Here is a 27389-nt window from a genome sequence, read left to right as displayed (position 1 = left end):
CTACACATCATCCAGAGTCACTGAGGCACCATGGAGGAACCCAAACCCAAACCTAAAGCCAGGATACAGAGGTTGAGTGAAGGTGGTGTTGAAGGTGTGGAGGTGGATCAGTCTGTTAGAGGAGGAGACTCTGTAGAAGGACAGAGAGCCAGCAGGACAGTCCACATACACTGCTGCTCTGGTAGAGATGGAGGAGGAGATGGATGTTTCTATGTTGTTGTGACAGACAGAATAACCACTATCATCAGAGCACTTCAGACTCCAGGACTGATCATTTCTTCCAAACCTACAGTCTCCACTGTTTCCTTTCCTACTGATTCCTCTGTAACTCACTGATACATGAACAGATCCGCTCCACTTCACCTCCCAGTAGCAGCGACCAGTCAGACCAGTTGAACACAGCAGCTGAGGCCACTGGTCAAATCTGTCTGGATGATCAGGAAACGACTGATCCTGTCCTACATATGTCACCGTCCTGTTGTTGTCAGACAGTTTGAGTTTTCTGCTCACTGTGTTCACGTCCACTTCCAGTTGACAGGCGTCTGATGGAGAGAACAAGACACAACACAGCTGCAGTTCATCTTCTGATGATTCATTGATTGATTATTGAACATTGTATTTAAAGACAAACTGACAGAGCTGTTGTCTGATCATTAGTCACATTAAATCCACACTTACACTTCCTGAGACCAGGTTTTAACATGTTCTCTCCACCATGGTCCAACCTGGAGGAAGAAACACAGTCAGAGTGGTTTATATCTAAACTACTGTTCAACCTGGAGGAAGAAACACAGTCAGAGTGGTTTTATATCTAAACTACCGTTCAACCTGGAGGAAGAAACACAGTCAGAGTGGTTTATATCTAAACTACTGTTCAACATGGAGGAAGAAACACAGTCAGAGTGGTTTATATCTAAACTACTGTTCAACCTGGAGGAAGAAACACAGAGTGGTTTTATATCTAAACTACTGTTCAACCTGGAGGAAGAAACACAATCAGAGTGGTTTTATATCTAAACTACTGTTCAACATGGAGGAAGAAACACAGTCAGAGTGGTTTATATCTAAACTACTGTTCAACCTGGAGGAAGAAACACAGTCAGAGTGGTTTATATCTAAACTACCGTTCAACATGGAGGAAGAAACACAGTCAGAGTGGTTTATATCTAAACTACCGTTCAACATGGAGGAAGAAACACAGAGTGGTTTTATATCTAAACTACTGTTCAACATGGAGGAAGAAACACAGTCAGAGTGGTTTATATCTAAACTACTGTTCAACCTGGAGGAAGAAACACAGAGTGGTTTTATATCTAAACTACTGTTCAACCTGGAGGAAGAAACACAGTCAGAGTGGTTTATATCTAAACTACCGTTCAACCTGGAGGAAGAAACACAGTCAGAGTGGTTTATATCTAAACTACTGTTCAACATGGAGGAAGAAACACAGAGTGGTTTTATATCTAAACTACTGTTCAACATGGAGGAAGAAACACAGTCAGAGTGGTTTATATCTAAACTACTGTTCAACCTGGAGGAAGAAACACAGAGTGGTTTTATATCTAAACTACTGTTCAACCTGGAGGAAGAAACACAGTCAGAGTGGTTTTATATCTAAACTACTGTTCAACATGGAGGAAGAAACACAGAGTGGTTTTATATCTAAACTACTGTTCAACATGGAGGAAGAAACACAGTCAGAGTGGTTTTATATCTAAACTACCGTTCAACCTGGAGGAAGAAACACAGTCAGAGTGGTTTATATCTAAACTACTGTTCAACATGGAGGAAGAAACACAGTCAGAGTGGTTTTATATCTAAACTACTGTTCAACATGGAGGAAGAAACACAGTCAGAGTGGTTTATATCTAAACTACTGTTCAACCTGGAGGAAGAAACACAGTCAGAGTGGTTTTATATCTAAACTACTGTTCAACATGGAGGAAGAAACACAGAGTGGTTTTATATCTAAACTACTGTTCAACATGGAGGAAGAAACACAGAGTGGTTTTATATCTAAACTACTGTTCAACCTGGAGGAAGAAACACAGTCAGAGTGGTTTATATCTAAACTACCGTTCAACCTGGAGGAAGAAACACAGTCAGAGTGGTTTATATCTAAACTACTGTTCAACATGGAGGAAGAAACACAGTCAGAGTGGTTTTATATCTAAACTACTGTTCAACATGGAGGAAGAAACACAGTCAGAGTGGTTTATATCTAAACTACTGTTCAACATGGTGGTTTTATATCTAAACTACTGTTCAACCTGGAGGAAGAAACACAGTCAGAGTGGTTTATATCTAAACTACTGTTCAACCTGGAGGAAGAAACACAGTCAGAGTGGTTTATATCTAAACTACCGTTCAACATGGAGGAAGAAACACAGTCAGAGTGGTTTATATCTAAACTACTGTTCAACCTGGAGGAAGAAACACAGTCAGAGTGGTTTATATCTAAACTACTGTTCAACCTGGAGGAAGAAACACAGTCAGAGTGGTTTATATCTAAACTACCGTTCAACATGGAGGAAGAAACACAGTCAGAGTGGTTTATATCTAAACTACTGTTCAACCTGGAGGAAGAAACACAGTCAGAGTGGTTTATATCTAAACTACTGTTCAACCTGGAGGAAGAAACACAGTCAGAGTGGTTTATATCTAAACTACCGTTCAACATGGAGGAAGAAACACAGTCAGAGTGGTTTATATCTAAACTACTGTTCAACATGGAGGAAGAAACACAGTCAGAGTGGTTTATATCTAAACTACTGTTCAACATGGTGGTTTTATATCTAAACTACTGTTCAACCTGGAGGAAGAAACACAGTCAGAGTGGTTTATATCTAAACTACTGTTCAACCTGGAGGAAGAAACACAGTCAGAGTGGTTTATATCTAAACTACCGTTCAACATGGAGGAAGAAACACAGTCAGAGTGGTTTATATCTAAACTACTGTTCAACCTGGAGGAAGAAACACAGTCAGAGTGGTTTATATCTAAACTACTGTTCAACCTGGAGGAAGAAACACAGTCAGAGTGGTTTATATCTAAACTACCGTTCAACATGGAGGAAGAAACACAGTCAGAGTGGTTTATATCTAAACTACTGTTCAACATGGAGGCAGAAACACAGTCAGAGTGGTTTTATATCTAAACTACTGTTCAACATGGAGGAAGAAACACAGTCAGAGTGGTTTTATATCTAAACTACCGTTCAACCTGGAGGGAGAAACACAGAGTGGTTTTATATCTAAACTACCGTTCAACATGGAGGAAGAAACACAGAGTGGTTTTATATCTAAACTACCGTTCAACATGGAGGAAGAAACACAGAGTGGTTTATATCTAAACTACCGTTCAACCTGGAGGAAGAAACACAGTCAGAGTGGTTTTATATCTAAACTACTGTTCAACATGGAGGAAGAAACACAGTCAGAGTGCTTTTATATCTAAACTACTGTTCAACATGGAGGAAGAAACACAGTCAGAGTGGTTTTATATCTAAACTACCGTCCAACCTGGAGGAAGAAACACAGAGTGGTTTTATATCTAAACTACTGTTCAACCTGGAGGAAGAAACACAGTCAGAGTGGTTTTATATCTAAACTACTGTTCAACCTGGAGGAAGAAACACAGTCAGAGTGGTTTTATATCTAAACTACTGTTCAACATGGAGGAAGAAACACAGTCAGAGTGCTTTTATATCTAAACTACTGTTCAACATGGAGGAAGAAACACAGTCAGAGTGGTTTTATATCTAAACTACCGTCCAACCTGGAGGAAGAAACACAGTCAGAGTGGTTTTATATCTAAACTACCGTCCAACCTGGAGGAAGAAACACAGAGTGGTTTATATCTAAACTACTGTTCAACATGGAGGAAGAAACACAGTCAGAGTGGTTTATATCTAAACTACTGTTCAACATGGAGGCAGAAACACAGTCAGAGTGGTTTATATCTAAACTACTGTTCAACCTGGAGGAAGAAACACAGAGTGGTTTATATCTAAACTACTGTTCAACCTGGAGGAAGAAACACAGAGTGGTTTATATCTAAACTACTGTTCAACCTGGAGGAAGAAACACAGTCAGAGTGGTTTTATATCTAAACTACTGTTCAACCTGGAGGAAGAAACACAGTCAGAGTGGTTTTATATCTAAACTACTGTTCAACCTGGAGGAAGAAACACAGTCAGAGTGGTTTATATCTAAACTACTGTTCAACCTGGAGGAAGAAACACAGAGTGGTTTATATCTAAACTACTGTTCAACATGGAGGAAGAAACACAGTCAGAGTGGTTTATATCTAAACTACTGTTCAACCTGGAGGAAGAAACACAGTCAGAGTGGTTTATATCTAAACTACTGTTCAACCTGGAGGAAGAAACACAGAGTGGTTTATATCTAAACTACTGTTCAACCTGGAGGAAGAAACACAGTCAGAGTGGTTTATATCTAAACTACTGTTCAACCTGGAGGAAGAAACACAGTCAGAGTGGTTTATATCTAAACTACTGTTCAACCTGGAGGAAGAAACACAGTCAGAGTGGTTTATATCTATACTACTGTTCAACCTGGAGGAAGAAACACAGTCAGAGTGGTTTATATCTAAACTACCGTTCAACATGGAGGAAGAAACACAGTCAGAGTGGTTTATATCTAAACTACTGTTCAACATGGAGGGAGAAACACAGAGTGGTTTATATCTAAACTACCGTTCAACCTGGAGGAAGAAACACAGTCAGAGTGGTTTTATATCTAAACTACTGTTCAACATGGAGGAAGAAACACAGTCAGAGGTTTTATATCTAAACTACCGTTCAACCTGGAGGAAGAAACACAGAGTGGTTTATATCTAAACTACTGTTCAACCTGGAGGAAGAAACACAGTCAGAGTGGTTTTATATCTAAACTACCGTCCAACCTGGAGGAAGAAACACAGAGTGGTTTATATCTAAACTACTGTTCAACATGGAGGAAGAAACACAGTCAGAGTGGTTTATATCTAAACTACTGTTCAACATGGAGGCAGAAACACAGTCAGAGTGGTTTTATATCTAAACTACTGTTCAACCTGGAGGAAGAAACACAGTCAGAGTGGTTTATATCTAAACTACTGTTCAACCTGGAGGAAGAAACACAGTCAGAGTGGTTTTATATCTAAACTACCGTTCAACATGGAGGAAGAAACACAGAGTGGTTTTATATCTAAACTACTGTTCAACATGGAGGAAGAAACACAGAGTGGTTTTATATCTAAACTACTGTTCAACCTGGAGGAAGAAACACAGAGTGGTTTATATCTAAACTACTGTTCAACATGGAGGAAGAAACACAGTCAGAGTGGTTTATATCTAAACTACCGTTCAACATGGAGGAAGAAACACAGTCAGAGGTTTTATATCTAAACTACTGTTCAACCTGGAGGAAGAAACACAGAGTGGTTTATATCTAAACTACCGTTCAACCTGGAGGAAGAAACACAGAGTGGTTTATATCTAAACTACCGTTCAACCTGGAGGAAGAAACACAGTCAGAGTGGTTTATATCTAAACTACTGTTCAACCTGGAGGAAGAAACACAGAGTGGTTTATATCTAAACTACTGTTCAACCTGGAGGAAGAAACACAGTCAGAGTGGTTTTATATCTAAACTACTGTTCAACATGGAGGAAGAAACACAGTCAGAGTGGTTTTATATCTAAACTACCGTCCAACCTGGAGGAAGAAACACAGTCAGAGTGGTTTTATATCTAAACTACCGTCCAACCTGGAGGAAGAAACACAGAGTGGTTTATATCTAAAGTACTGTTCAACATGGAGGAAGAAACACAGTCAGAGTGGTTTATATCTAAACTACTGTTCAACATGGAGGCAGAAACACAGTCAGAGTGGTTTATATCTAAACTACTGTTCAACCTGGAGGAAGAAACACAGAGTGGTTTATATCTAAACTACTGTTCAACCTGGAGGAAGAAACACAGTCAGAGTGGTTTTATATCTAAACTACTGTTCAACATGGAGGAAGAAACACAGTCAGAGTGCTTTTATATCTAAACTACTGTTCAACATGGAGGAAGAAACACAGTCAGAGTGGTTTATATCTAAACTACTGTTCAACCTGGAGGAAGAAACACAGTCAGAGTGGTTTATATCTAAACTACTGTTCAACCTGGAGGAAGAAACACAGTCAGAGTGGTTTTATATCTAAACTACTGTTCAACCTGGAGGAAGAAACACAGAGTGGTTTATATCTAAACTACTGTTCAACCTGGAGGAAGAAACACAGTCAGAGTGGTTTTATATCTAAACTACTGTTCAACCTGGAGGAAGAAACACAGAGTGGTTTTATATCTAAACTACCGTTCAACATGGAGGAAGAAACACAGAGTGGTTTTATATCTAAACTACCGTTCAACCTGGAGGAAGAAACACAGTCAGAGTGGTTTATATCTAAACTACTGTTCAACCTGGAGGAAGAAACACAGAGTGGTTTATATCTAAACTACTGTTCAACCTGGAGGAAGAAACACAGTCAGAGTGGTTTTATATCTAAACTACTGTTCAACATGGAGGAAGAAACACAGTCAGAGTGGTTTATATCTAAACTACTGTTCAACCTGGAGGAAGAAACACAGAGTGGTTTTATATCTAAACTACCGTTCAACCTGGAGGAAGAAACACAGTCAGAGTGGTTTATATCTAAACTACCGTTCAACCTGGAGGAAGAAACACAGTCAGAGTGGTTTATATCTAAACTACTGTTCAACCTGGAGGAAGAAACACAGTCAGAGTGGTTTATATCTAAACTACCGTTCAACCTGGAGGAAGAAACACAGTCAGAGTGGTTTATATCTAAACTACCGTTCAACCTGGAGGAAGAAACACAGTCAGAGTGGTTTATATCTAAACTACCGTTCAACCTGGAGGAAGAAACACAGTCACATGACCAGATTCAGTCATGTGACCACACGTCAGTCAGGAAGAGATAAAACTGGGCGGGGACTTTCTTTGTTCTGGTGGAAGCGGCTGGGCATCTCGCTCACACAGCGCCATAGCCAGATTTAACTCATTGAGTGCCAGCCCTTTTATAAAATGGTCAGAGCCTGGTGCCAGCGTTCTGGGGCATTTTGAGTAATATTTCAAGACCCACAGAATATTTGTACTATGACTCTGAAAACACTAAACAGCTCAAAGGAAGGAGGAGACTCTCTATTCAACTAGGGAAAAAAAAACATTTGTTTGAACCTTGTTCCATTCTAGATTTATCTTAAGTTGAATAGAGCCAAGGGGGGGAGGAGCCAAGCCATGCAGGATCTTATAAGTGAGACCAGCATCTTTGAATTTAACAAAGTTGTCCTAGCTCAGTAGATTGTAATTTGAAATGCTGTGACAATGATGATAAGTATTTGACTTTGGTAACACTTTACAATAACCATAGTTTATAAATGGTAAATAGACCATTTATAAATGGTAAACAGATAGTTTACTAATGTTTAATCATCATTTATAAACAGCATATAGACCAATTATAAATGGTAAATAGATAGTTTATTAATGTTTAACCATAATTTATAATTGGTAAATAGGTAGTTTATTTATGTAAGTTAATAGTTAATTTACCATTAACAAGCAATTAAATTATGATTAATAATGTTTATTAATTATTAATGGACTATTTATTAAATGTTTATATAGGGTTTAAATGTTGGTTGTAAAACATCTATAAAGATTAAAATGTGTATCAGTGGCTGTTGTGGCTACTCTTGTGTTCCAAAAAAAGTGATGATCAAAAACATTAGAGCAGTGTGTGAGGAGGAGGTCTAAGACTCACTAAATAAAAAGCACTCGCGGAGGGATAGTTTCAATCAAAAGTATAACGATTTATTTACAGAAACAAAAACGATCTCATCTCCGGGTTGACTTCAAACAGATAAATAAAATAAACTGTAATTTAGCGGTCAAAAAACTATATCACTCCTCACTCCTTCCACAGACAAAAGAAAATCACTTCCAGAACCCGCTGTCCTCACTCCCAAATCACGGGAGGAGGGTCGCCTGACAAGGAGGAGGGCCCTGACTGTGGCTACAGAAAAACTATAATAAATAAATAGTGTAAATAATTATTATTTTACCATAATCAATCAGAAGCAATCAAAAAGAATAATATTATCTAAATAGGCTCCAACATCCCGGCCCCTAATTGTTGGCTTTAGCAAAACAATTACACAAATAAAATTCAAAGGAGCCAAAGGAGCCCATAGAATAATTACATAATGGAAATTAATTATACTTCTTCAAATTCAAAGTTCATTCAGTTACTTAATGATGACTTTCTGTCCTATCAAAGTTCATAATCATGTCAAAGTTCATAATCATGTCAAAGTTCATAGAAGTCAATATTTGATACAGTCCATAGGGAAGGCTGGAAGATCACGGCCTCCCTCCGTTCATCCTGCTGCCTCCATTAGAAGACAGAGCTTGTCTATCGGTCGTTGAATCAAACTGGTTTTGGTTTTGACCAAAACACTTCTCACAAAGCCCTTGTCATCTGGAAATATCTTCATGACACGGCCCATCATCCATGAGTTCCTTGGTGCTGTGTTGTCAACGATGACGACCAGATCCCCAGGACTCAAGTTCCTTCTTATGCTGTTCCACTTGCTTCTTTCCTGCATGAGCGGAAGATATTCTTTTGTCCAACGTCTCCAGAAGAGATCAGCAAGATATTGTGTCTGTCTCCATCTCTTTCTTGAATATTGATCATGTTTTTCAAAAACTCCTGGTGGCATTGTTGTTTTCGCCTTCAGCTGAAGCAAATGGTTTGGGGTTAGCGGTTCCAAATCATTGGGGTCACTTGACACTGTAGTTATTGGTCGGTCATTTAGGATGGCTTCTACTTCACACAGCGCTGTTGATAGAGTTTCATCATCCAGTGTTTGTTGCTTTAGAACAGATGTGAGGATCTTTTTGACTAGTTTAATCAGTCTCTCCCAGACTCCGCCGTGGTGGGCTCCAAAAGGGGGGTTAAAAATCCATTTTATTCCTTCTGTCAGAAAGGTGTTTTGAATTTTCTGATGATTTAGCACTTTCAGAGCTTCTTGCAGTTCCCTTTGGGCCCTGATGAAATTTGTCCCACAGTCAGTCCTGATACTTACAACTGATCCTCTTCTGCAGATGAATCTGCGTATAGCGACTAGATGACCATGATTTACAGTCCACCACCCACATCTCAAAGACAAGCTTCAAGAGTTTTACGGTTTATGCTCCTCTCGTTCAAATCCTGGAATTTCTCCTCTGGCAAAAAGACCAAATGTTGGGGAACTGTCCGAAGTTATTGCACTGTTTATACCAAGCTGCTACGTTTGTTGTATGGCAGACCTTTTGATTCGGTTTTGTTTCTGTTCAGGGTTTAGGTTCTGGTTCTGTTGGGGATAGGGAAGAAGGTCGGTGCCTGGTCCGACGGCCCTGTGTGGGTTGGCTGCGGTGGCCGTCCTTTCCTTTTTCCTTTTGTTTCAGTTTGCCTGCCAGTCCAGCCGCCTCCGTTGCTCAGCTTGTTTTATCCCTCCTGCTTGTAACAATAAACCTTTTTACGTGCATTTGTAACTCCTGTCTCCGCACAATGTTGCCTCCCGTGAATATACATGGTGGTCGTTTGGGGTCGTAACAGAATTTATACAGCAAATGACTTCCGGTCTGGCTGGCGAAGTGATGGCAGCATAGACTAGCAGGCTCCCGACGGTAACATTTAAACACGGCCCGGCCACGACTCGAAATACCTTTGAGACGCGCAAATATAGAGGCAAATTAAACGGGCCAAAGATTATGCCCAGGAAAACTAAGAAAAGTGTCGCACAAAGGAAGGAAAACGACGACATGGAAGAAGATCGTCTGTCACAAGCTAGCGACGACATGCTAGCAGACACGGAACCGACTGACCTGGAGCACAGCCATGATGCTAACCTCGGAATTATCCTGAAAGAGCTACGAGAATTTAGAAAAGACTCTAGCCAGAAACTGACCGACATCAGCGAAGACATTAATAAGATCTACAAACGAGTGGAAGAGACGGAGGAGCGCATAGACGCAGTGGAGACTCGAATCCAGTCTTCAGAGGAGGTTTTGGCTGAGTTGGTGAAACTTCAGGCGCAAACAGAAGCTAAATTGATGGACCTGGAGGGGCGCTCACGTCGGGAGAATGTCAGACTATATGGGGTAAAGGAGGGAGCCGAAGAAGGCACGGCAACAATGACTAAGTTCGTGGAAGATCTGCTAATTAAAGGCCTGGAGCTCCCGTCCTCCACAGCCCTGAATATTGAGAGGGCGCACCGGGCGCTCAACACGAAACCCCCGGCCGAAGCCCCGCCAAGATCCATCGTGGTCAAATTCTCCAGCTTTAAAATGAAAGAAGAGGTACTTAAAAAAACGTGGCAAAGAAAGGGAATCGACTTCCAGGGGAAGAAGATACATATGGATCATGACTACGCACCGGAGCTGCTGAGGAAGCGGAGGGATTACACAGAGGCAAAGGCTGCGCTGAAGGAAAGAAGCATACGGTTTCAGACCCCGTTCCCAGCCAGGCTGCGGGTGCACTATAAGGAAGGCACGGTGACCTACAACTCGGCAGAGGCGGTAACGGAAGACATGGTAGCGAGGGGGATACCGGTGACGGTTCTGAAAAACCCAACCTCTCTCTTGGATCAGATCAGCCAGCTGACTTGGCGACCCAGCGGAAGGCGAGGAAACCGGGAGAACCTGAGTACCAAACACGGCTTCAAAGAGATACTTCAAAGATTCCGACGTCAGGACACTTGATAAGTATTAATAATGTAACGATCACATACCTATTTCTCCCTGTGACTGGACACTGAGATGAGAGAATCATATACTAGAAAACAGACATATTCTGTGAGGTTATTTGTGTAATACTACGCATTTTAGCCTAAGTAGATAGTTTTAAGGGCATAAGGAATAAATATGTGAAGTCGGGACATTTTACTGGACACTGTGGACCTGTCTATCAGCTTAGAAGCTGAAGAGGGCCCTCTCTCATCGTTAGATGGAAGAGACTTTCCCTCTCAACTCATGTTCCATCTGAGTTACGAGGCCATGAAAGAGGCCTCATCATTGGAAGTCAAAGTGTATTTTTGTTATGTTCTCTGTTTTGTTATAGTTAAGGTTCGTGTTGGTGCTATTGTTACCCACAGCACCAGGGGTGCAGAAGTCCTTTTTTTTTCTTTTTTATCTAGGCGTTCAGGGCTTCAATTATACTTAAATGACATACAATGCAAAGTACCAAGTCAATTAAGGTCATTACGTATAATGTAAATGGTCTAGGCAATCCAATCAAGAGAAGCAAAATTATGGCAAAATTAAAGAGGGAAGAAGTAGAAGTAGCTCTCCTCCAAGAGACACATTTATCAAATTCGGAACATGAAAAACTTATAAGATGGCGATTTAATCAATACTCATCTTCCTATAGACAGGGCTCAAAGAGAGGGGTGGTAATCTTAATTTCTAAGAAATTAAATTTTGAGTGCATTTATGAAAAGAAAGACTTGGATGGGAGATTTGTTCTGGTCCGAGGTTATTTACAGGGTGCTTTAGTTACCTTCTTAAATGTCTACGTTCCTCCACTATCTGAGTGGACATTTTTCAAACTAATTTTTGAGTTATTAGTCTCGGAAGCGCAGGGCACCCTAATCTGTGGTGGAGACTTCAATGTTAGACTACACCCAACCCTGGACTCATCAAAACCCTGCTACACAGGAGAAAAAAAGACTACTAAAAATATAAAAGTAATGATGAGGGAGCTTGGTCTCTGTGATACTTGGAGAGAACTAAATCCGACTAAAAAAGACTTCACCTTTTTTTCTCACCCACATTTGATCTATTCTAGGCTTGATTATTACCTTATGTATCAAAGGGACATTTATAGGGTTACAAATTGCAATATCGGGACTATGGATTTATCAGATCATGCACCAGTCCACTTAAATGTAACATTAGACACCGAAAAAAAGAGGACCATTTGGAGCCTAAACACAGGGATCCTAGATCCAATGCGGGAACAAATAAGAACAGACATAAAGCAATATTTTGATGAAAACGACAACGGAGAAGTATCCCCACAAACTCTTTGGGACGCTTGCAAAGTGGCTCAGGTGGTAGAGCGGGTCGTCCAATGATCAGAGGGTTGGCGGTTCGAATCCCGCTCTGTCCCGGTTGCTGCCGTAGTGTCCTTGGGCAAGACACCTTACCCACCTTGCTCCTGATGGGTCGTGGTTCGCGCCTTGCATGGCAGCTTCTGCCGTCAGTGTGTGAATGTGTGTGTGAATGGGTGAATGTGATGTACTGTAAAGCGCTTTGGGTATCGTTACAGGTATAGTAAAGCGCTATATAAATACAGGCCATTTACCATTTACCATTCTAAGGGGAAAACTTATAGGCTACTGCTCGAGTTTGAAAAAACAGAGAAAAGCAAAAATTGAACAGTTACAGTCGGAACTGGAAAAATTAGAGAATGCACATAAAAAGACCTTAAATCCAGGAAATGGAAATGAGTAAGAAAAAAAACGAATTGAATGAAATTTACTCAAATGATATTAAGAAAAAATTTACCTTTCTAAAACAAAAATACTATGAAACCGGAAGTAAATCAGCTAAATTATTAGCTTACAAATTAAAAAAGCAACAGGCAGAAAATACAATTCATAAAATAAGAGACCCCATTACCAACTCTACACACTACAAAATAAAAGATATCCAACAAACCTTTGAAACATTTTATACCAATCTATATGCCCAACCCAAAACGGATGAAGAAGCGATGGAAGCTTTTTTAAAACTCATAAAATTACCCAAAGTGAGCGATGAACAAAATAGGTTTCTAATTGGTGAAATTACAGATGAAGAAATTAAAAAGGCAATATCACATTCAAGGATAAACAAAGCGTCAGGGCCAGACGGATTTCCGGCGGAGTGGTACAAAGAGATGAAGGACTTAATCACCCCTAGAATGAAAACTACATACAACTATGTGCTTAAAACTGGTATTGTCCCTCTCTCTTGGAAAGAAGCAGTGATCTCTGTGATACCAAAAGAGGGTAAAGACAAGTTAGACTGTGGAAGCTATCGGCCGATAAGTGTTTTGAACCAAGACTATAAGATCTTTACCCACATTTTGGCAAAAAGAATTGAAAATATTCTCCCTCAGATAATAAGTCTAGATCAAACAGGTTTTATTCAGCAAAGGCAGACACAAGATAGCATTCGCCAAACTCTACATGTGATTGAGGAGATAAACAAAAATAAACTCCAGGCAGTACTGTTAAGTCTTGACGCCGAGAAGGCTTTTGATCGGGTTAATTGGGAGTTCCTATTTCGACTATTGGATAAATTTGGATTTCATCAAATTTTTATTAAAACTATTAAACCACTATATAATAGAGTAAAAATAAACGGAGCAATTTTAAACCCATTTGGCCTGGAAAGAGGGACTAGACAAGGCTGCCCGTTGAGCCCATTGTTGTTCGCATTGTTTATTGAACTGTTAAGTCAGGGGATTACTCAGAATAATAATATCTCTGGTATAAAAATATTAGACCAAGAATACAAGATTTCCTTATTTGCTGATGACGTTTTAATTAGTTTGTCAAACCCTGAAAATTCAATTTTGGAACTACTATCATTCCTAGATGCTTTTGGTTCTGTCTCAGGCTATAAACTGAACATCCAAAAGACCCAAATATTAAACTTCAATTACAAACAAAACAAACAACAAAACATTACTTCTATGATTCAAATAAAATGGGATCTAGAACATATGAAGTATCTGGGAGTCAACATCCCAAAAGATTTATCAAAGTTATACAACTTAAATTTTGATCTATTAAATAAAAAAATTAAAGGAAGATATAAAGAGATGGAATCTTATTCCAAAATTAAGTCTTGAATCTCGGCTTGAATCGGTAAAAATGAACATCCTACCAAGGATATTATATCTATTCCAGACCCTCCCAATTGAAATAAATGATAAACAATTTAACGAATGGGATAAATTATTATCACGCTACATTTGGCAGGGGAAAAAACCGAGAATAAGGTTCCAAACTCTTCAATTATCAAAAAAAAAGGGTGGACTGGCTCTTCCCTGCCTAAAAGATTACTATATATCAGCCCAGCTAAGGATCCTGTTTTGTTGGTGCGTCTCAGATTACAAAGCAAGATGGAAGGAAATTGAAGAAAACATATCGGGGACAATACCAATTCAAGCAAGAATAGGGGATAAAGGACTAATCAAATGCTTGATGGAAACAGGAAATAAATTGATCAACCTAACACTGAAAACATGGTTAAATGTTATCTCGAGAAATGAAATGTTAGAAGAGGTGAAGATTCTGAAATGGTGCTGCTATGATCTTGACTTTGCCCCAAATAAGATGGATGCCAACTATAGGGGATGGGTTAGCCTGGGTCTCTCCTCATATTGTACCTTGTTCAACCAGACAACACTGAAGAGCTTTCAGATGTTGAAAAGATTACATGGTCTCAACAATAGTGACTTTTTTAGATTTCTTCAGGTACGCCACCACCTAAACAGCACAATGTTAAAAAGTCAAAAGGCGTTGGAAAACAGTTTATTAAAAGTGTTTATCAGTGCTTATAGGACAGATTCCATGCTTAAAGTCATATCTAGACTTTATAGAGGCCTGCAGGAAATAAAAACAGTGAATACCACATATATAAAACAAAAATGGGACAGGGAAACCAACAGCTGCCTTTCAGAAGATACCTGGATTAAATACTGTGAAGTGTCTCATTAGGTATTTCATTACACCTGCTCAGCAGGGCTACCACACAGGATCTTCTAGCTGTTGGAGGTTGTGTCGTTCTCAGGAAGCCAATCACTACCATTTGTTTTGGGCCTGTCCAATAATAAATATTTTCTGGCGCAAGGTTTATTCAGAACTAACAACAATATTTGGTACTGTCATCACATTTAACTGGGACGAACTTCTTTTTGGTTTTGTACACTCAGCTAATGTAAGTGAGAAAAATAAATATTTATTTGGAATACTGAGTCTAGCTGCTAGAAAAGCAATTACAAAGAAATGGCTCAAGCCAGACGTCCCATCTATAGATGAATGGTATGATATTATTTACGATGTGTATGTAATGGAAAGAATCACTTTTTCAATGAGGCTCCAGGAATCCAAATTCAATGACATCTGGAAGCAATGGAAAATGTACATTTCTCTGAAACGCCCTTCTTTTGTTTAAGTTTCTTTTCTATATCAAGTTGTACTTGATTGGTTACACTTTGCTGTAATTTTGTGACAGAAAACACCCCATGTTCATGTTGTGTTACTTTAGAAAATGTTTTGGAAAAGGAAAAACAATAAATATAAAAAAAAAAAAAAAAGAATCTGCGTATAGCGTTTATGCATGAGTCTGTGGTGAGGAAATTTGCCATCTCCAGGTGGATAGCTCGACTCACCAGGCAGGTGAAGATGACCCCCCAACGTTTCACTTGAGCTCGGCCCCTCTTCACTTCAATGGGACCAAAGTAGTCAATGCCAACATGACTAAAAGGTGGTAAGGCCCAATCCCATTTCTCTTTTTTACCCCTACCCCTTGCCCCTCGCCCCTTGAAACGGAGCTACAAGGGGTAGGGGTAGAAAGTCAACCCCTCCGAATTGGGACACCCCTTCAACAGTCACATACGTCATCACGTAGTCTCACTGGCTTTTACGTAAGCTGATGCGCCGAGCTTTTGCCAGAAATCAAATAGCGTGTACCATATAACTTAATAAAATAAGATAAAACTTAATGCAGACTGATCGGTTCATTGTAAAACTTATTTACTGATGTAAATGTGGTTATTTCTGTATGTACAGAGCCCAGAGGCAGCGCTGCCTGCTCCTCTGTCTGATAGTTACATGAAGCTTCACTTTTCATCCAAATAAACTAATGCTACTGCCACAATTGTCAGATTTCATCAATGAGACCAACATTTAAATGCTAAAAAGAATTTAACATGCTGGTGGTAAACCTCTAAAAACCCGCGGATAAGTTAATTAACGACCGCCTTCTCTCCCGGCGGGACCGGGACGAGGACGTAATTTGGCCGGCGGAGCAGCGCTGCAGACCAGCTGCTGTCTCTGTGAGGAGCCGCTCCTCCTGGAGCTTCACTTCTCCCAAAAATCGTCGGAGCAAACTTCTAACCCGCCATCATTTGGGTAAACTAAACACACATTTGGGACCTAAACAGTTACTTTCTCGCAAGAAAAACTTAAGAAAGTGACGTAATAACAGCGCTACAGCAAGAAATAAAACAGCTTTTCATTTTACAGCCACCGCTGCCGGCTGCCGCAAGATGCATTCTGGGAAACTTTTCATACCCCTCCGTTTGGAGTGTGCCTCTGAAAAATCTCCGCTTGGAGGGGTATGTAGCCCTACCACTTCCCCCTACCCCTCTGTCCTTACGGGAATTGGGACACCCCTACCCCTACACGTGAACGCGCAAAACGGAGGGGTAGGGGTAAGTGGTAGGGCCAAGGGGTGAAATGGGATTGGGCCTAAGTCTGGATACAATCGATCCGCAGGAAGATCTGCCATTTTCTGTTCTCCAGGTTGTGCCTGCATGCGTCTGCAAAATACACAGTTTCTGATGATTTTCCTCGCTAAGGAGTTTGCATGAGGGAGCCAAAACCTTTGCCTTAGCCTGGAAAGCATATGACTTCTTCCTGAGTGTCCACCTTGATGATGGATATGTTGTAGGATGAGGTGAGATATGTGAGACCCTTTAGGGAGAATAATTGGGTTTTTCTGGTGCACTGGCATTGCACTTTTGTTTATTCTACCTCCTACTCTCAGGATGCCATTATCAAGAATCGGATCCAGCTTGTGGATGGTGCTTCTTGAACTGAGGGTTTTGCCATTTTCCAGGTGAGTGAACTCATGGCTGAAGTAGCGTCTTTGTTCAAAGCAAATGATAGCTCTCTCTGCCTCTTGCATATCCTCCACTGATAGGTTTTGTGATCCACTGTCTTTAACTTTTTTCTTCATCTCTGAAGACACATGTGTCCGATTCTTTCTTAGCTGACTTAGCAGTCGAAGTATTCTTTTCACCTTTAATATCCAGGCCACAGATTTCTGAAGTTGGTTCCATGATGAGTGATACTTGATTAATGTGCATATGGGATGTTGGTTTTCAATCCCCACACTGTTGACTGTAACCTCCTTTCTCACCTCAGGGTCATTTGCTGATATCTCTCCTAGATCTTGTTCTTCTCTCTCTGCTCAGGTATTCAGGACCTTTCAGCCATCTTGATCTTAAGAAGGATTCCACATGCAACCCTCGGGAGCCGCTGTCGGCTGGATTTTCTTTTGAACTTATGTATCTCCACTGGCTTGTGTGGGAGAGATCCTGAATCACTGCAACTCTGTTGGATACAAATGTATGAAATCTCTTGGTTTGATTGTAAATGTATTTCAGTACAGACGTACTATCTGTCCAGAAAGTTGAATCTGTGAGTGGTAAGTGCAGCTCCTTTCTCAGCATCCGATCCACTTTTACAGCCAGTGTCGCTGCAGTGAGTTCAAGCCTGGGGATGGTGATCTGCTTGAGAGGTGAGACTCTGGCTTTTCCAAATATGAAGGAGGTATGAATTATGCCTTGGTGATTTGTTAGTCTAAGGTAGCTTACTGTACCATAACCTGACTCACTTGCATCGCAGAAGTGATGCAGCTCAGCAGTCTCCACTGGGTCAAAGTTGTCAGGCTTTATACATCTTGCTACTTGAAACTCCCGTAATTGGTTTAACTCCTCCATCCATCTATGCCAGGGCCTTGCAAATTCCTGTGGAATAACTTGATCCCATCCATATCTGGATTTGCAGAGTTCTTGGAGTAGTTGTTTGGCTTTCAGGATGAAAGCTGAGAGAAAACCTAATGGGTCATAAACTGAACTTACTGTGGAGAGTATCCCTCTTCTGGTAGCAGGCCGGCTGTTTACAGTTACTTTAAAGCTGAAGGTGTCACTGTGCATGTTCCAGTGGATTCCAAGTGCCGGTTCAACTGTGATTTGTTCTTTCAGCTTTTCTTTATCGAGGTCCAGTTCCTTGACTGCTTTTGCTCTGTGATGCACAGGAATGCTTGCCAACACCTCACAGTTATTGCTGACCCATTTTGTCAGGGTGAAGCCTCCTTGACTGCAGGCTTCAGTGAGATCTTTGACGAGCTTTATGGCTTGGTCAGCTGTTGCCACAGATCGGAGGCAATCATCCACATAAAAGTTAGTTTTGATTGTTTTCATAACTTCATCAGAGTAATGCTTCTGGTTGTCATCAGCAGTTAGACACAGGGCAAAATTAGCAATGCTCGGGGATGATACAGCGCCAAAGAGGTGAACTTTCATCCTGTAGACACCAAGTGGTTTGCTGATATCACCCTCTGGCCACCACAAAAACCTCAGGAAGTCTCTGTCCTTTTCATCGACATGTACTTGATAAAACATCGCTTCAATGTCTGTCAAACAGAAAGCAGGCTGTTCAGATTGGAAACTCAATGTCATCCTACCTCAGCTGTTCAACTGGGGTACCCCAAGGTTCTATCTTGGGGCCAATTCTGTTCAGTCTTTATGTAAATGACCTCCCTGAGGTTTGCCCAAATGTTAATCTGCAATTATATGCTGATGATACAGTGCTGTATGCACATGCAAAAACAAAACAAGAAGTCGCTGTAAAATTATCAGCAGCTCTGGCACCTGTATCTCACTGGCTTAGTGAATCTTGTTTGCACCTCAATATTAAAAAGACTGTATGTATGTTTTTCTCTCGTCAGTCAGCAGAGGGCGATCAACCATCTGTGGTGGTCAAAGGAGAGAGCCTTGATGTAGTGGAGGAGTTTAAATATCTTGGAGTGGTCTTCGACACAAAACTATCATTTAAAGCACATGTTAAAAAAATCACAAATATCATTAAATTCAACCTGTCGAATTTCTACCACATAAGACCATTTCTCACCTCCAAGACGGCTAAAGTCTATATGCATGCTATGATATTCTCACACATAAATTATTGTTTTACAACATGGACACACACAACAGAAAGTATACTGAAACCCATCAAGTCTCTCTTCAAAAAGACAGTTAAGATTTTGGACAGGAAACCTCTTCATTTTCATTATTGTAATGTTTTAAAAAAGTTTAACATTCTTGATTTAGACAGCTATCAGATTTTTATGGATGTCTGTCTCATCTTCAAAGTTTTAAACGCACTTGCCCCACCTCCACTGAATAAATTTATTCAGAGAAAAAATAATGAAGGACGAAGAACCAGAGCCTTAACAAGAGGTGACTGTAATGTACCAAGGCGCAGAACAAAATTTTGTCAAATGGTCAGTTCTGTAAGAGGAACACAGTCTTGGAATAAGTTACCACCACACATCAGAAACTGTGACAACTATTTAGTCTTTAAAAAACATCTCAAACATTGGTTAAAAACAAATCAGACATGCACTCATATAGTTTAAATACTGTTTAAAATTGATGTTTGTTCCCGGGCATGTATGGTATATTGTTCTTTAACTGTGGGTTAAAACTGTCTGTTCTTATTTTGTTTGTCTGCGTCTGTTATGCCTCGATATTGTCTGTCTGTGCTCTGTCTTGTAATTGTCCACTGTATGACTTGTCATCACAAGGTTTTAAAATTCTGTGTTATGTTTTTTAGAAACCTGCCTTGGGACTGCGGCTGAAATTTAGCAGTTGTGCTAAGTCCGGCACATTTACACTGGTACTTAATGCGTCAGTGTTGATGAATGTGCACTGTCCCAATTCAATAAATAAAGAAATGAAATGAAATGAAATGAGTGCAGAGCCACTAGAGCAGCCGAGCGGCACCAGCGGCTCACAGAGGCGGCGGCCTGGGCGGTCAACCTCCGGGTCTCGCGGTAAATTGAGCACTGTACAATGAGCGCGGCATGGCGCATTTACTGTTTATTAACAGCCAAGCGTGACGTGTGTGTGTGTGGTGAGAGACAGCAGGTAGAGGGGCTGACTGGCAGAGATGAGAGATAGTGAAAGCTGTTCTTTTTTTCTGTGAGAGACTGCTGCGGCGGACCCAAACCAAACTGTGGCGGCTGATTAATGGAAAACACTGGTACAGTAGGCTATGTCGTTTCAAATTCAGCCACAGTGTCACTGTCACAGCATCAGCTTCACTGCTGTGTCGAGTTGATGCGTAACCCTAACCCAGTAACCCTGACGGCCGCTACGGCCGTTGTATCGCTAATGAGTTTTATTCCTTGATCTTGCCTCAAGCTCCTTTAATAACTTATTTATTTACCATTTGTAATTGGTCTAAATGCTGTTTATAAATGATGATGAAAGATTAGTAAACTATCTGTTTACCATTTATAAATGGTCTATTTACCATTTATAAACTATGGTTATTGTAAATTGTTACCCAGACAGACGTGCAATAGATGTTGTTACAGACAGGAAAGGTCTGCCCGACGCGGGATTTGAACCGGGGACGCCTGTGTTGAGGACTGTAGCCTCTACATGGGGCGGCTGCCTTAGCCACCGTGCCACGCACTGCCCCTTAAATAAGACTCTTAAGACATTTGTCAGGATGTGGAAGCAGGCAGGACCCAAACACAGGAGCGAGCATTTGCAAACTGAGTTTACTACAAATAACAGGCAGGAACAGGGCACATGACAGAACACCGTGACACGAACAATAATCCAACCCGGAACTGAAAGAAACACGAGGCTAAATACAACAGAACTAATCAAACCAACAAGCAACAGGTGAGGAGACAGGAGGGCAAAGAAACCTGATTGGTGGACACACAAGGAGCAGGGCTGACGATGTGAAACGCAGGACAGGTGTGCAAGGAGACTGAGGAGGGAAAACACAGGAAGACAAGACAAGGACTTCAAAATAAAACAGGAAACTAGGACAAGACACAGACCATGACACAACACAGAACTTCAAAATAAAACAGGAACTAAACTAAACAGGGGAACACAGAAACTAGGAGTCCAATAACAAAACAGAAAACCGAGCCACTAAATGGCGGAAGACCAAGGGCCATGACAACATTTGGGTTTCATAAAGAATTTATTAAGGGAATTCGTACTCTATACAATAATCCAACTGCCTGCATTAAAATAAACGGGTACCTCTCAGACACTATTAAATTAGAACGGGGCACTAGACAAAGTTGCGGATTATCACCACTCCTTTTCACACTTTATATAGAACTGCTCGCTCAATGGATAAGGCAATCTGACAATATTAAAGGTATTACTATGAACGGGGAACAACACAAAATTGCATTGTATGCAGACAACGTATTAATATACCTCAAAGACCCCGCTTATTAATTTCCTTAATTATTTAAACTTTTGGATAGTTTTGGTAAACACACATTAAAGAGAGTGTTTGGTCCGAAACACAGGTCTGTCAGTCACTCTGCTCTGCTGTAAGCCGAGGAGAAAACTTTCCTTGTATCCTACAACCTTTATCCAATAAGGAGAGAGAACGGCATAAAGGGGCAGTCCTCTCTGTGTGTGCAGCCAAGGGATGTGCGTGAATGTGGTGATATAGGGACGAGGGCGGGGACTGCTAACTCCATCGGCTGACAGGAAGTTAGCCAAAACCACCGGATCGCTTACTTCTGCTTTAAGAGAACTATTCTTTCTAATGCACAGAATTCCAAGAACTAAACTTTATCAACCCCTGGCTGGGAGATCTGTAAATAATATGACTTAGTATAGCTAACACTCATTATGCTTCTGGCCTGTCTAGCCTCTACCTGGTCTTTACTAAACTTAACCAACACCTTTCTTCAATGCCTAAAATCCAACCAAAGCGTCGAGCAAAGAATTTTTTTTCTCCCCCAGTCTGCTGTCAGCAGGAGCAGAGGCTGCAGCAGCCTCGCACCCGTGAAGTGGGCTTAAGCTGGGTTCAGCCGTGCTCGAGCGGAGCGGGGGAGAGAAAAAAATGTGTATTTCTTTTACTCTGTGGAGATCTCCCACAACGTAGTGGGGGAGAAAGCAAGTGGGACAGATCTGCCCAGTCCCTGAGCAGCGCGTATTTCACAGACAAGCCGCAACGCAGACGTGAGGGGGGGGGGTCTGCTGAACCTTACTCACTCATCGGGCATGTACTGCGGTCTCATGAGGAAATGCAGCTTTTTGATATGATGTTTTTCTTTTTCCCGGATACAAATATATTTTTTAAGTATTTGTTCGAAATAAGTATTCGTAAAAAACATGTTATTTGTGCCTTTCCGTGTACCATATCCAGGTTCGGCTCCACCCCTACTGACCAAGTTGGGAAACATAAAAGACAGGACACAGACTGAGTCCTTGTTGTCTGACTGTACCTGAGAGTCTCCAGTCTCCAGTCTGGATCCCCCAGTCCAGCAGACAGCAGCTCCACTCCTAAGTCTCCTGGATGGTTGAAGCTCAGGTCCAGCTCTCTCAGATGGGAGGGGTTGGAGCTCAGAGCTGAGGCCAGAGAAGCACAGCCTTTCTCTGTGACCAGACATCCTGACAGACTAGAGATAGAAAATATGATGAATTCAGAGTTTTAGAAAATCACATCAACAGGAAAATGCAAATGTTGAACATCTTCACCAACAAGTTACAGAAGGATGTTCAAGATCCGCTGTCCAACAAACAGCTGTATCCCTACCTGAGAGTCTCCAGTGTACAGTGTGGACTCTCCAGTCCACCAGACAGCAGCTTCACTCCTGAGTCCTGCAGGTTGTTGTTACTCAGGACCAGGTGTCTCAGATGGGAGGGTTTGGAGCTCAGAGCTGAGGCCAGAGAAGCACAGCCTTCCTCTGTGACCAGACATCCTGACAGACTAGAGATAGAAAATATGATGAATTCAGAGTTTTAGAAAATCACATCAACAGGAAAATCCTGCAAATGTTGAACATCTTCACCAACAAGTTACAGAAGGATGTTCAAGATCAGCTGTCCAATAAACAGCTGTATCCCAACCTGAGAGTCTCCAGTGTACAGTGTGGACTCTCCAGTCCACCAAACAGCAGCTTCACTCCTGAGTCCTGCAGGTTGTTGTTACTCAGGTCCAGGTGTCTCAGATGGGAGGGGTTGGAGCTCAGAGCTGAGGCCAGAGAAGCACAGCCTTCCTCTGTGACCTGACATCCTGACAGACTGGAGATAGAAAATATAATAAACTCCCGGGGCGGTGGGGTTAGGGTTAGGGTTAGAGGCTACAGTCCTCAATGCAGGCGTCCCTGGTTCGAATCCCGGGTCGGGCAGACCTTTCCTGTCATGTCATTCCCCCTCTCTCTGCCTCCCCCTTTCCTGTTTATCTACACTGAGTGCTATCAAATAAAGGCAAAAACGCAAAAAAATAAAATAAAAATAAACTCCCAATTTTACAAAATCATGTGAAAAGAGATGTTGAGAATCTCAACAGACCGCTGAACATCTCAACGGATGTTGAGCATCATCACCAACAACTTATAGAAGGGTGTTAAAGCTGTCTAACAAACAGCTGTATCCTCACCTGAGAGTCTCCAGTGTACAGTGTGGACTCTTCAGTCCACCAGACAGCAGCTTCACTCCTGAGTCCTGCAGGTTGTTGTTACTCAAGTCCAGCTCTCTCAGATGGGAGGGGTTGGAGCTCAGAGCTGAGGCCAGAGAAGCACAGCCTTCCTCTGTAACCAGACATCCTGACAGACTAGAGATAGAAAATATAATATATGATTAACTCCCAATTTTACAAAATCATGTGAAAAGAGATGTTGAGAATCTCAACAGACCGCTGAACATCTCAACAGATGTTGAGCATCATCACCAACAACTTACAGAAGGGTGTTAAAGCTGTCTAACAAACACCTGTATCCCCACCTGAGAGTCTCCAGTGTACAGTGTGGACTCTCCAGTCCACCAGACAGCAGCTTCACTCCTGAGTCTCCTGGATAGTTGTAGCTCAGGTCCAGCTCTCTCAGATGGGAGGGGTTGGAGCTCAGAGCTGAGGCCAGAGAAGCACAGCCTTCCTCTGTGACCAGACATCCTGACAGACTAGAGATAGAAAATATATTATACTCCCAATTTTACAAAATCATGTGAACAGAGATGTTGAGAATCTCAACAGGCCGCTGAACATCTCAACAGATGTTGAGCATCATCACCAATAACTTACAGAAGGGTGTTAAAGCTGTCTAACAAACATATGTATCCTGACCTGAGAGTCTCCAGTCTACAGTGTGGACTCTCCAGTCCACCAGACAGCAGCTCCGCTCCTGAGTCCTGCAGGTTGTTGTTACTCAGGTCCAGGTGTCTCAGACTAGAGGACTGGGAGCTGAGGACTGAGGACAGAGCTTCACAGCTTCTCTCTGAGAGGTTACAGACACTCAGTCTGAAGAGGAATCAGGAAAACAAAAGTAAACAACTAATATTTTTGTTGTGACTAAAGAAGAAGAAACAGTAAATGTAGATGGATATATGTGCACATACAGAGTTTTATTTGAAGCTTTGACCACTGGCAGCAGCCTCAGTAGAGTCTCTTCTGAAGCAAAGTATTTCTTCAGGTCAAACTCATCCAGATCTTCTCCTGATGACAGTAAGATGAAGATCAGAGCCGACCACTGAGCTGGAGACAGTTCATCTGTGGAGAGACGTCCTGATCTCAGGGACTGTTGGATCTCCTCCACTAGAGAACGATCATTCAGTTCATTCAGACAGTGGAACAGGTTGATGCTTTTCTCTGCAGAGGGAGTCTCTTCAATCTTCTTCTTGATGTACTGGACTGTTTTGGACTGTGAGTCACTTCCTGTCTGTGTCATCAGACCTCGTAGAAGAGACTGATTGGTCTCCAGTGAAAGACCCAGGAGGAAGCGAAGGAACAAGTCCAGGTGTCCATTTGGACTCTGTAAGGCCTCGTCCACAGCGCTCTGGTAGAAAGGTATCAGTTCTGGTTTGTATCCAAAGACTTTAGTCCACAGGATGGACATCAGTGGAGCCACCCAGGATGTTCTTTGTTCTTCTAAGTTCAGGTTGAGTCCAGAGTTGATGAAGGTCAGATGGACATGAAGAGCAGCCAGAAACTCCTGAACACTCAGGTGGACAAAGCAGAACACCTTGGCGGCCTGGTATAGATCTTTCTCCAACCTAAAGATCTGTGTGAACACTCCTGAGTACACTGAGGCTGCTCTGATATCGATGCCACACTCTGTCAGGTCGGATTCATAGAAGATCAGGTTTCCTTTCTGCAGCTGCTCAAAAGCCAGTTTTCCCAGAGACTCAATCATCTTCCTGCTCTCTGGACTCCAGTGTGGATCTGTCTCAGCTCCTTCATCATACTTGACCTTCTTCAGTTTTAGATGAACCACCAAGAAGTGGATGTACATCTCAGTCAGGGTCTTGGGCAGCTCTCCTCCCTCTCTGGTCTTCAACAGCTTCTCCAGAACTGTAGCAGTGATCCAGCAGAAGACTGGGATGTGGCACATGATGTGGAGGCTTCGTGATGTCTTGATGTGGGAGATGATCTCTCTGGCCTGCTTCTTATTTCTGAACCTCTTCCTGAAGTACTCCTCCTTCTGTGGGTCAGTGAACCCTCTGACCTTTGTCACCATGTCAACACAGTAAGGAGGGATCTGATTGGCTGCTGCAGATCGTGTGGTTATCCAGAGGCGAGCAGAGGGAAGCAGTTTCCCCCTGATGAGGTTGATCAGCAGCACATTGACTGAGGTGGACTCTGTCACATCTGTCAGCTCCTCAGTGTTGTGGAAGTCCAAAGGAAGTCGACACTCGTCCAGACCGTCAAAGATGAAGATGACCTGGAACTGATCAAACCTGCAGATTCCTGCTGCTTTGGTTTCAGAGAAGAAGTGATGAACAAGTTCCACCAAGCTGAACTTTTTCTCTTTCAGCACATTCAGCTGTCTGAAGGTGAAGGGAAATGTGAAGTGTATGTCCTGGTTGGTTTTGTCTTCAGCCCAGTCCAGAGTGAACTTCTGTGTTAAGACTGTTTTCCCAATGCCAGCCACTCCTGTTGTCATCACTCTTCTGATTGGTCGGTCTCTTCCAGGTGGGGCTATAAAGATGTCTTCTTGTCTGATGGTTGTTTCTGGTCTGTCTGGTTTCCTGGATGCTGTTTCAATCTGTCTGACCTCATGTTCATCATTGACCTCTCCAGTCCCTCCCTGTGTGATGTAGAGCTCTGTGTAGATCTGGTTCAGAAGGGTTTGGTGTCCTGCTATAGCGATGCCGTCAAACACACACTGGAACTTCCCCTTCAGGTTGGATTTGAGTTTACATTGGCAGCCAGTGAGAATCTCTGTAGGAATAGAGGACCAATTACATCTATGAAAAGTTATTATTGTAGTTATTGTATAGAAAACATGAATCATGGAAACACCTTCTCTGTTCTGTGTTCATTTAGAAAGTTTTATAAAAGACGCATTTCAAAGAGATCAATTCCTCTCCATGTTTAGCATCATTGTGAACCTCTCCCACATATTTTCATGTATTGTTTCGCTTCTTAACACGTTTCTCGATTCTGTTTTGACTCTGTATATGTTTAGATTCTTATCCATCATGCATTACCATCCAAAAGGCCTCTGACCGGTCCCAAATTTATTCCGCAGCATAACAATGACCCAAAATTTACCGCCAGTGTCAAAAATAATAATTTCAATGAACAAGAACAATGAGTCCTGCAACAGATGCTACAGCCCCACCACAGAGTCCTGATCTCAACATTAGTCAGTCTCTGATTATATGAAGAGACAGAAGACACTGACACAGCCTCAATTCACAGAAGAACTGTGGCAAGTTCTCCAAGATGCTTCAACAACCTGCCAGGAGAGGAACTGCAGCGTTATCACTTCACTGTTGGCCTCATGTTTCAGCCCTGGAGGTCAAAGTTTGGTTGGAGCTCAGTGAGGCAGTAAGACGTCCACCACCCACATGTGACATTTAAGACTCCCTACAGAGACTCCCCACTCTGCTGACAAGACCAAATAAGCTCTTTAGATGATGAAAGTGTCCTCATCCACCTGGTTTTGACTGACCACACTACAATATCCTTAGAACTTTACATTTTTGATCAAACTTACGTTTGGGTTCTGAGATGGGCCCTGTGAAATTTCTCAGCAGATCATTCTGATTAATCTTCTCCAGGACTGTTTTGGTGACTTTCACAGTGTTTATACAGTAGGTCTGGACCAGTAGATCCACTGTGTATAACCTGTTTGCTTTTTCCAGTCGACTTTTTGGGATTGATGGGAGGTCTTCTAGGACTCCTTCCTGCCACAGGTACCACCTGAATTTTTCAAAATCATCATCTCCCAAATCCTCCAAAGTCTTCAAAAGGATCTCTGGGAGTGTCTCCAT

At 41.8% G+C, this 27389-nt stretch overlaps 1 protein-coding gene across 1 annotated transcript; it reads right to left on the bottom strand.

Annotated features, from left to right (window-relative positions):
• LOC146989354 (NLR family CARD domain-containing protein 3-like) lies at positions 1 to 27389 on the bottom strand. Its single transcript, XM_085804599.1, has 6 exons — positions 27113 to 27389; positions 24510 to 26331; positions 24238 to 24411; positions 22400 to 22573; positions 679 to 725; positions 1 to 542 (listed from the first exon to the last, which is right to left on the bottom strand). The coding sequence occupies exons 1-6, from the start codon at positions 27387 to 27389 to the stop codon at positions 1 to 3; spliced, it is 3036 nt and encodes a 1011-aa protein (XP_085660725.1).

This window comes from Trachurus japonicus, chromosome 3 (assembly GCF_045865225.1).
Source record: "Trachurus japonicus isolate A0001 chromosome 3, Traja_1.0".
NCBI lineage: Eukaryota > Metazoa > Chordata > Actinopteri > Carangiformes > Carangidae > Trachurus > Trachurus japonicus.
Note: the sequence above shows the minus strand (reverse complement) of the source record. Positions and strands in the feature narration are given on the sequence as shown.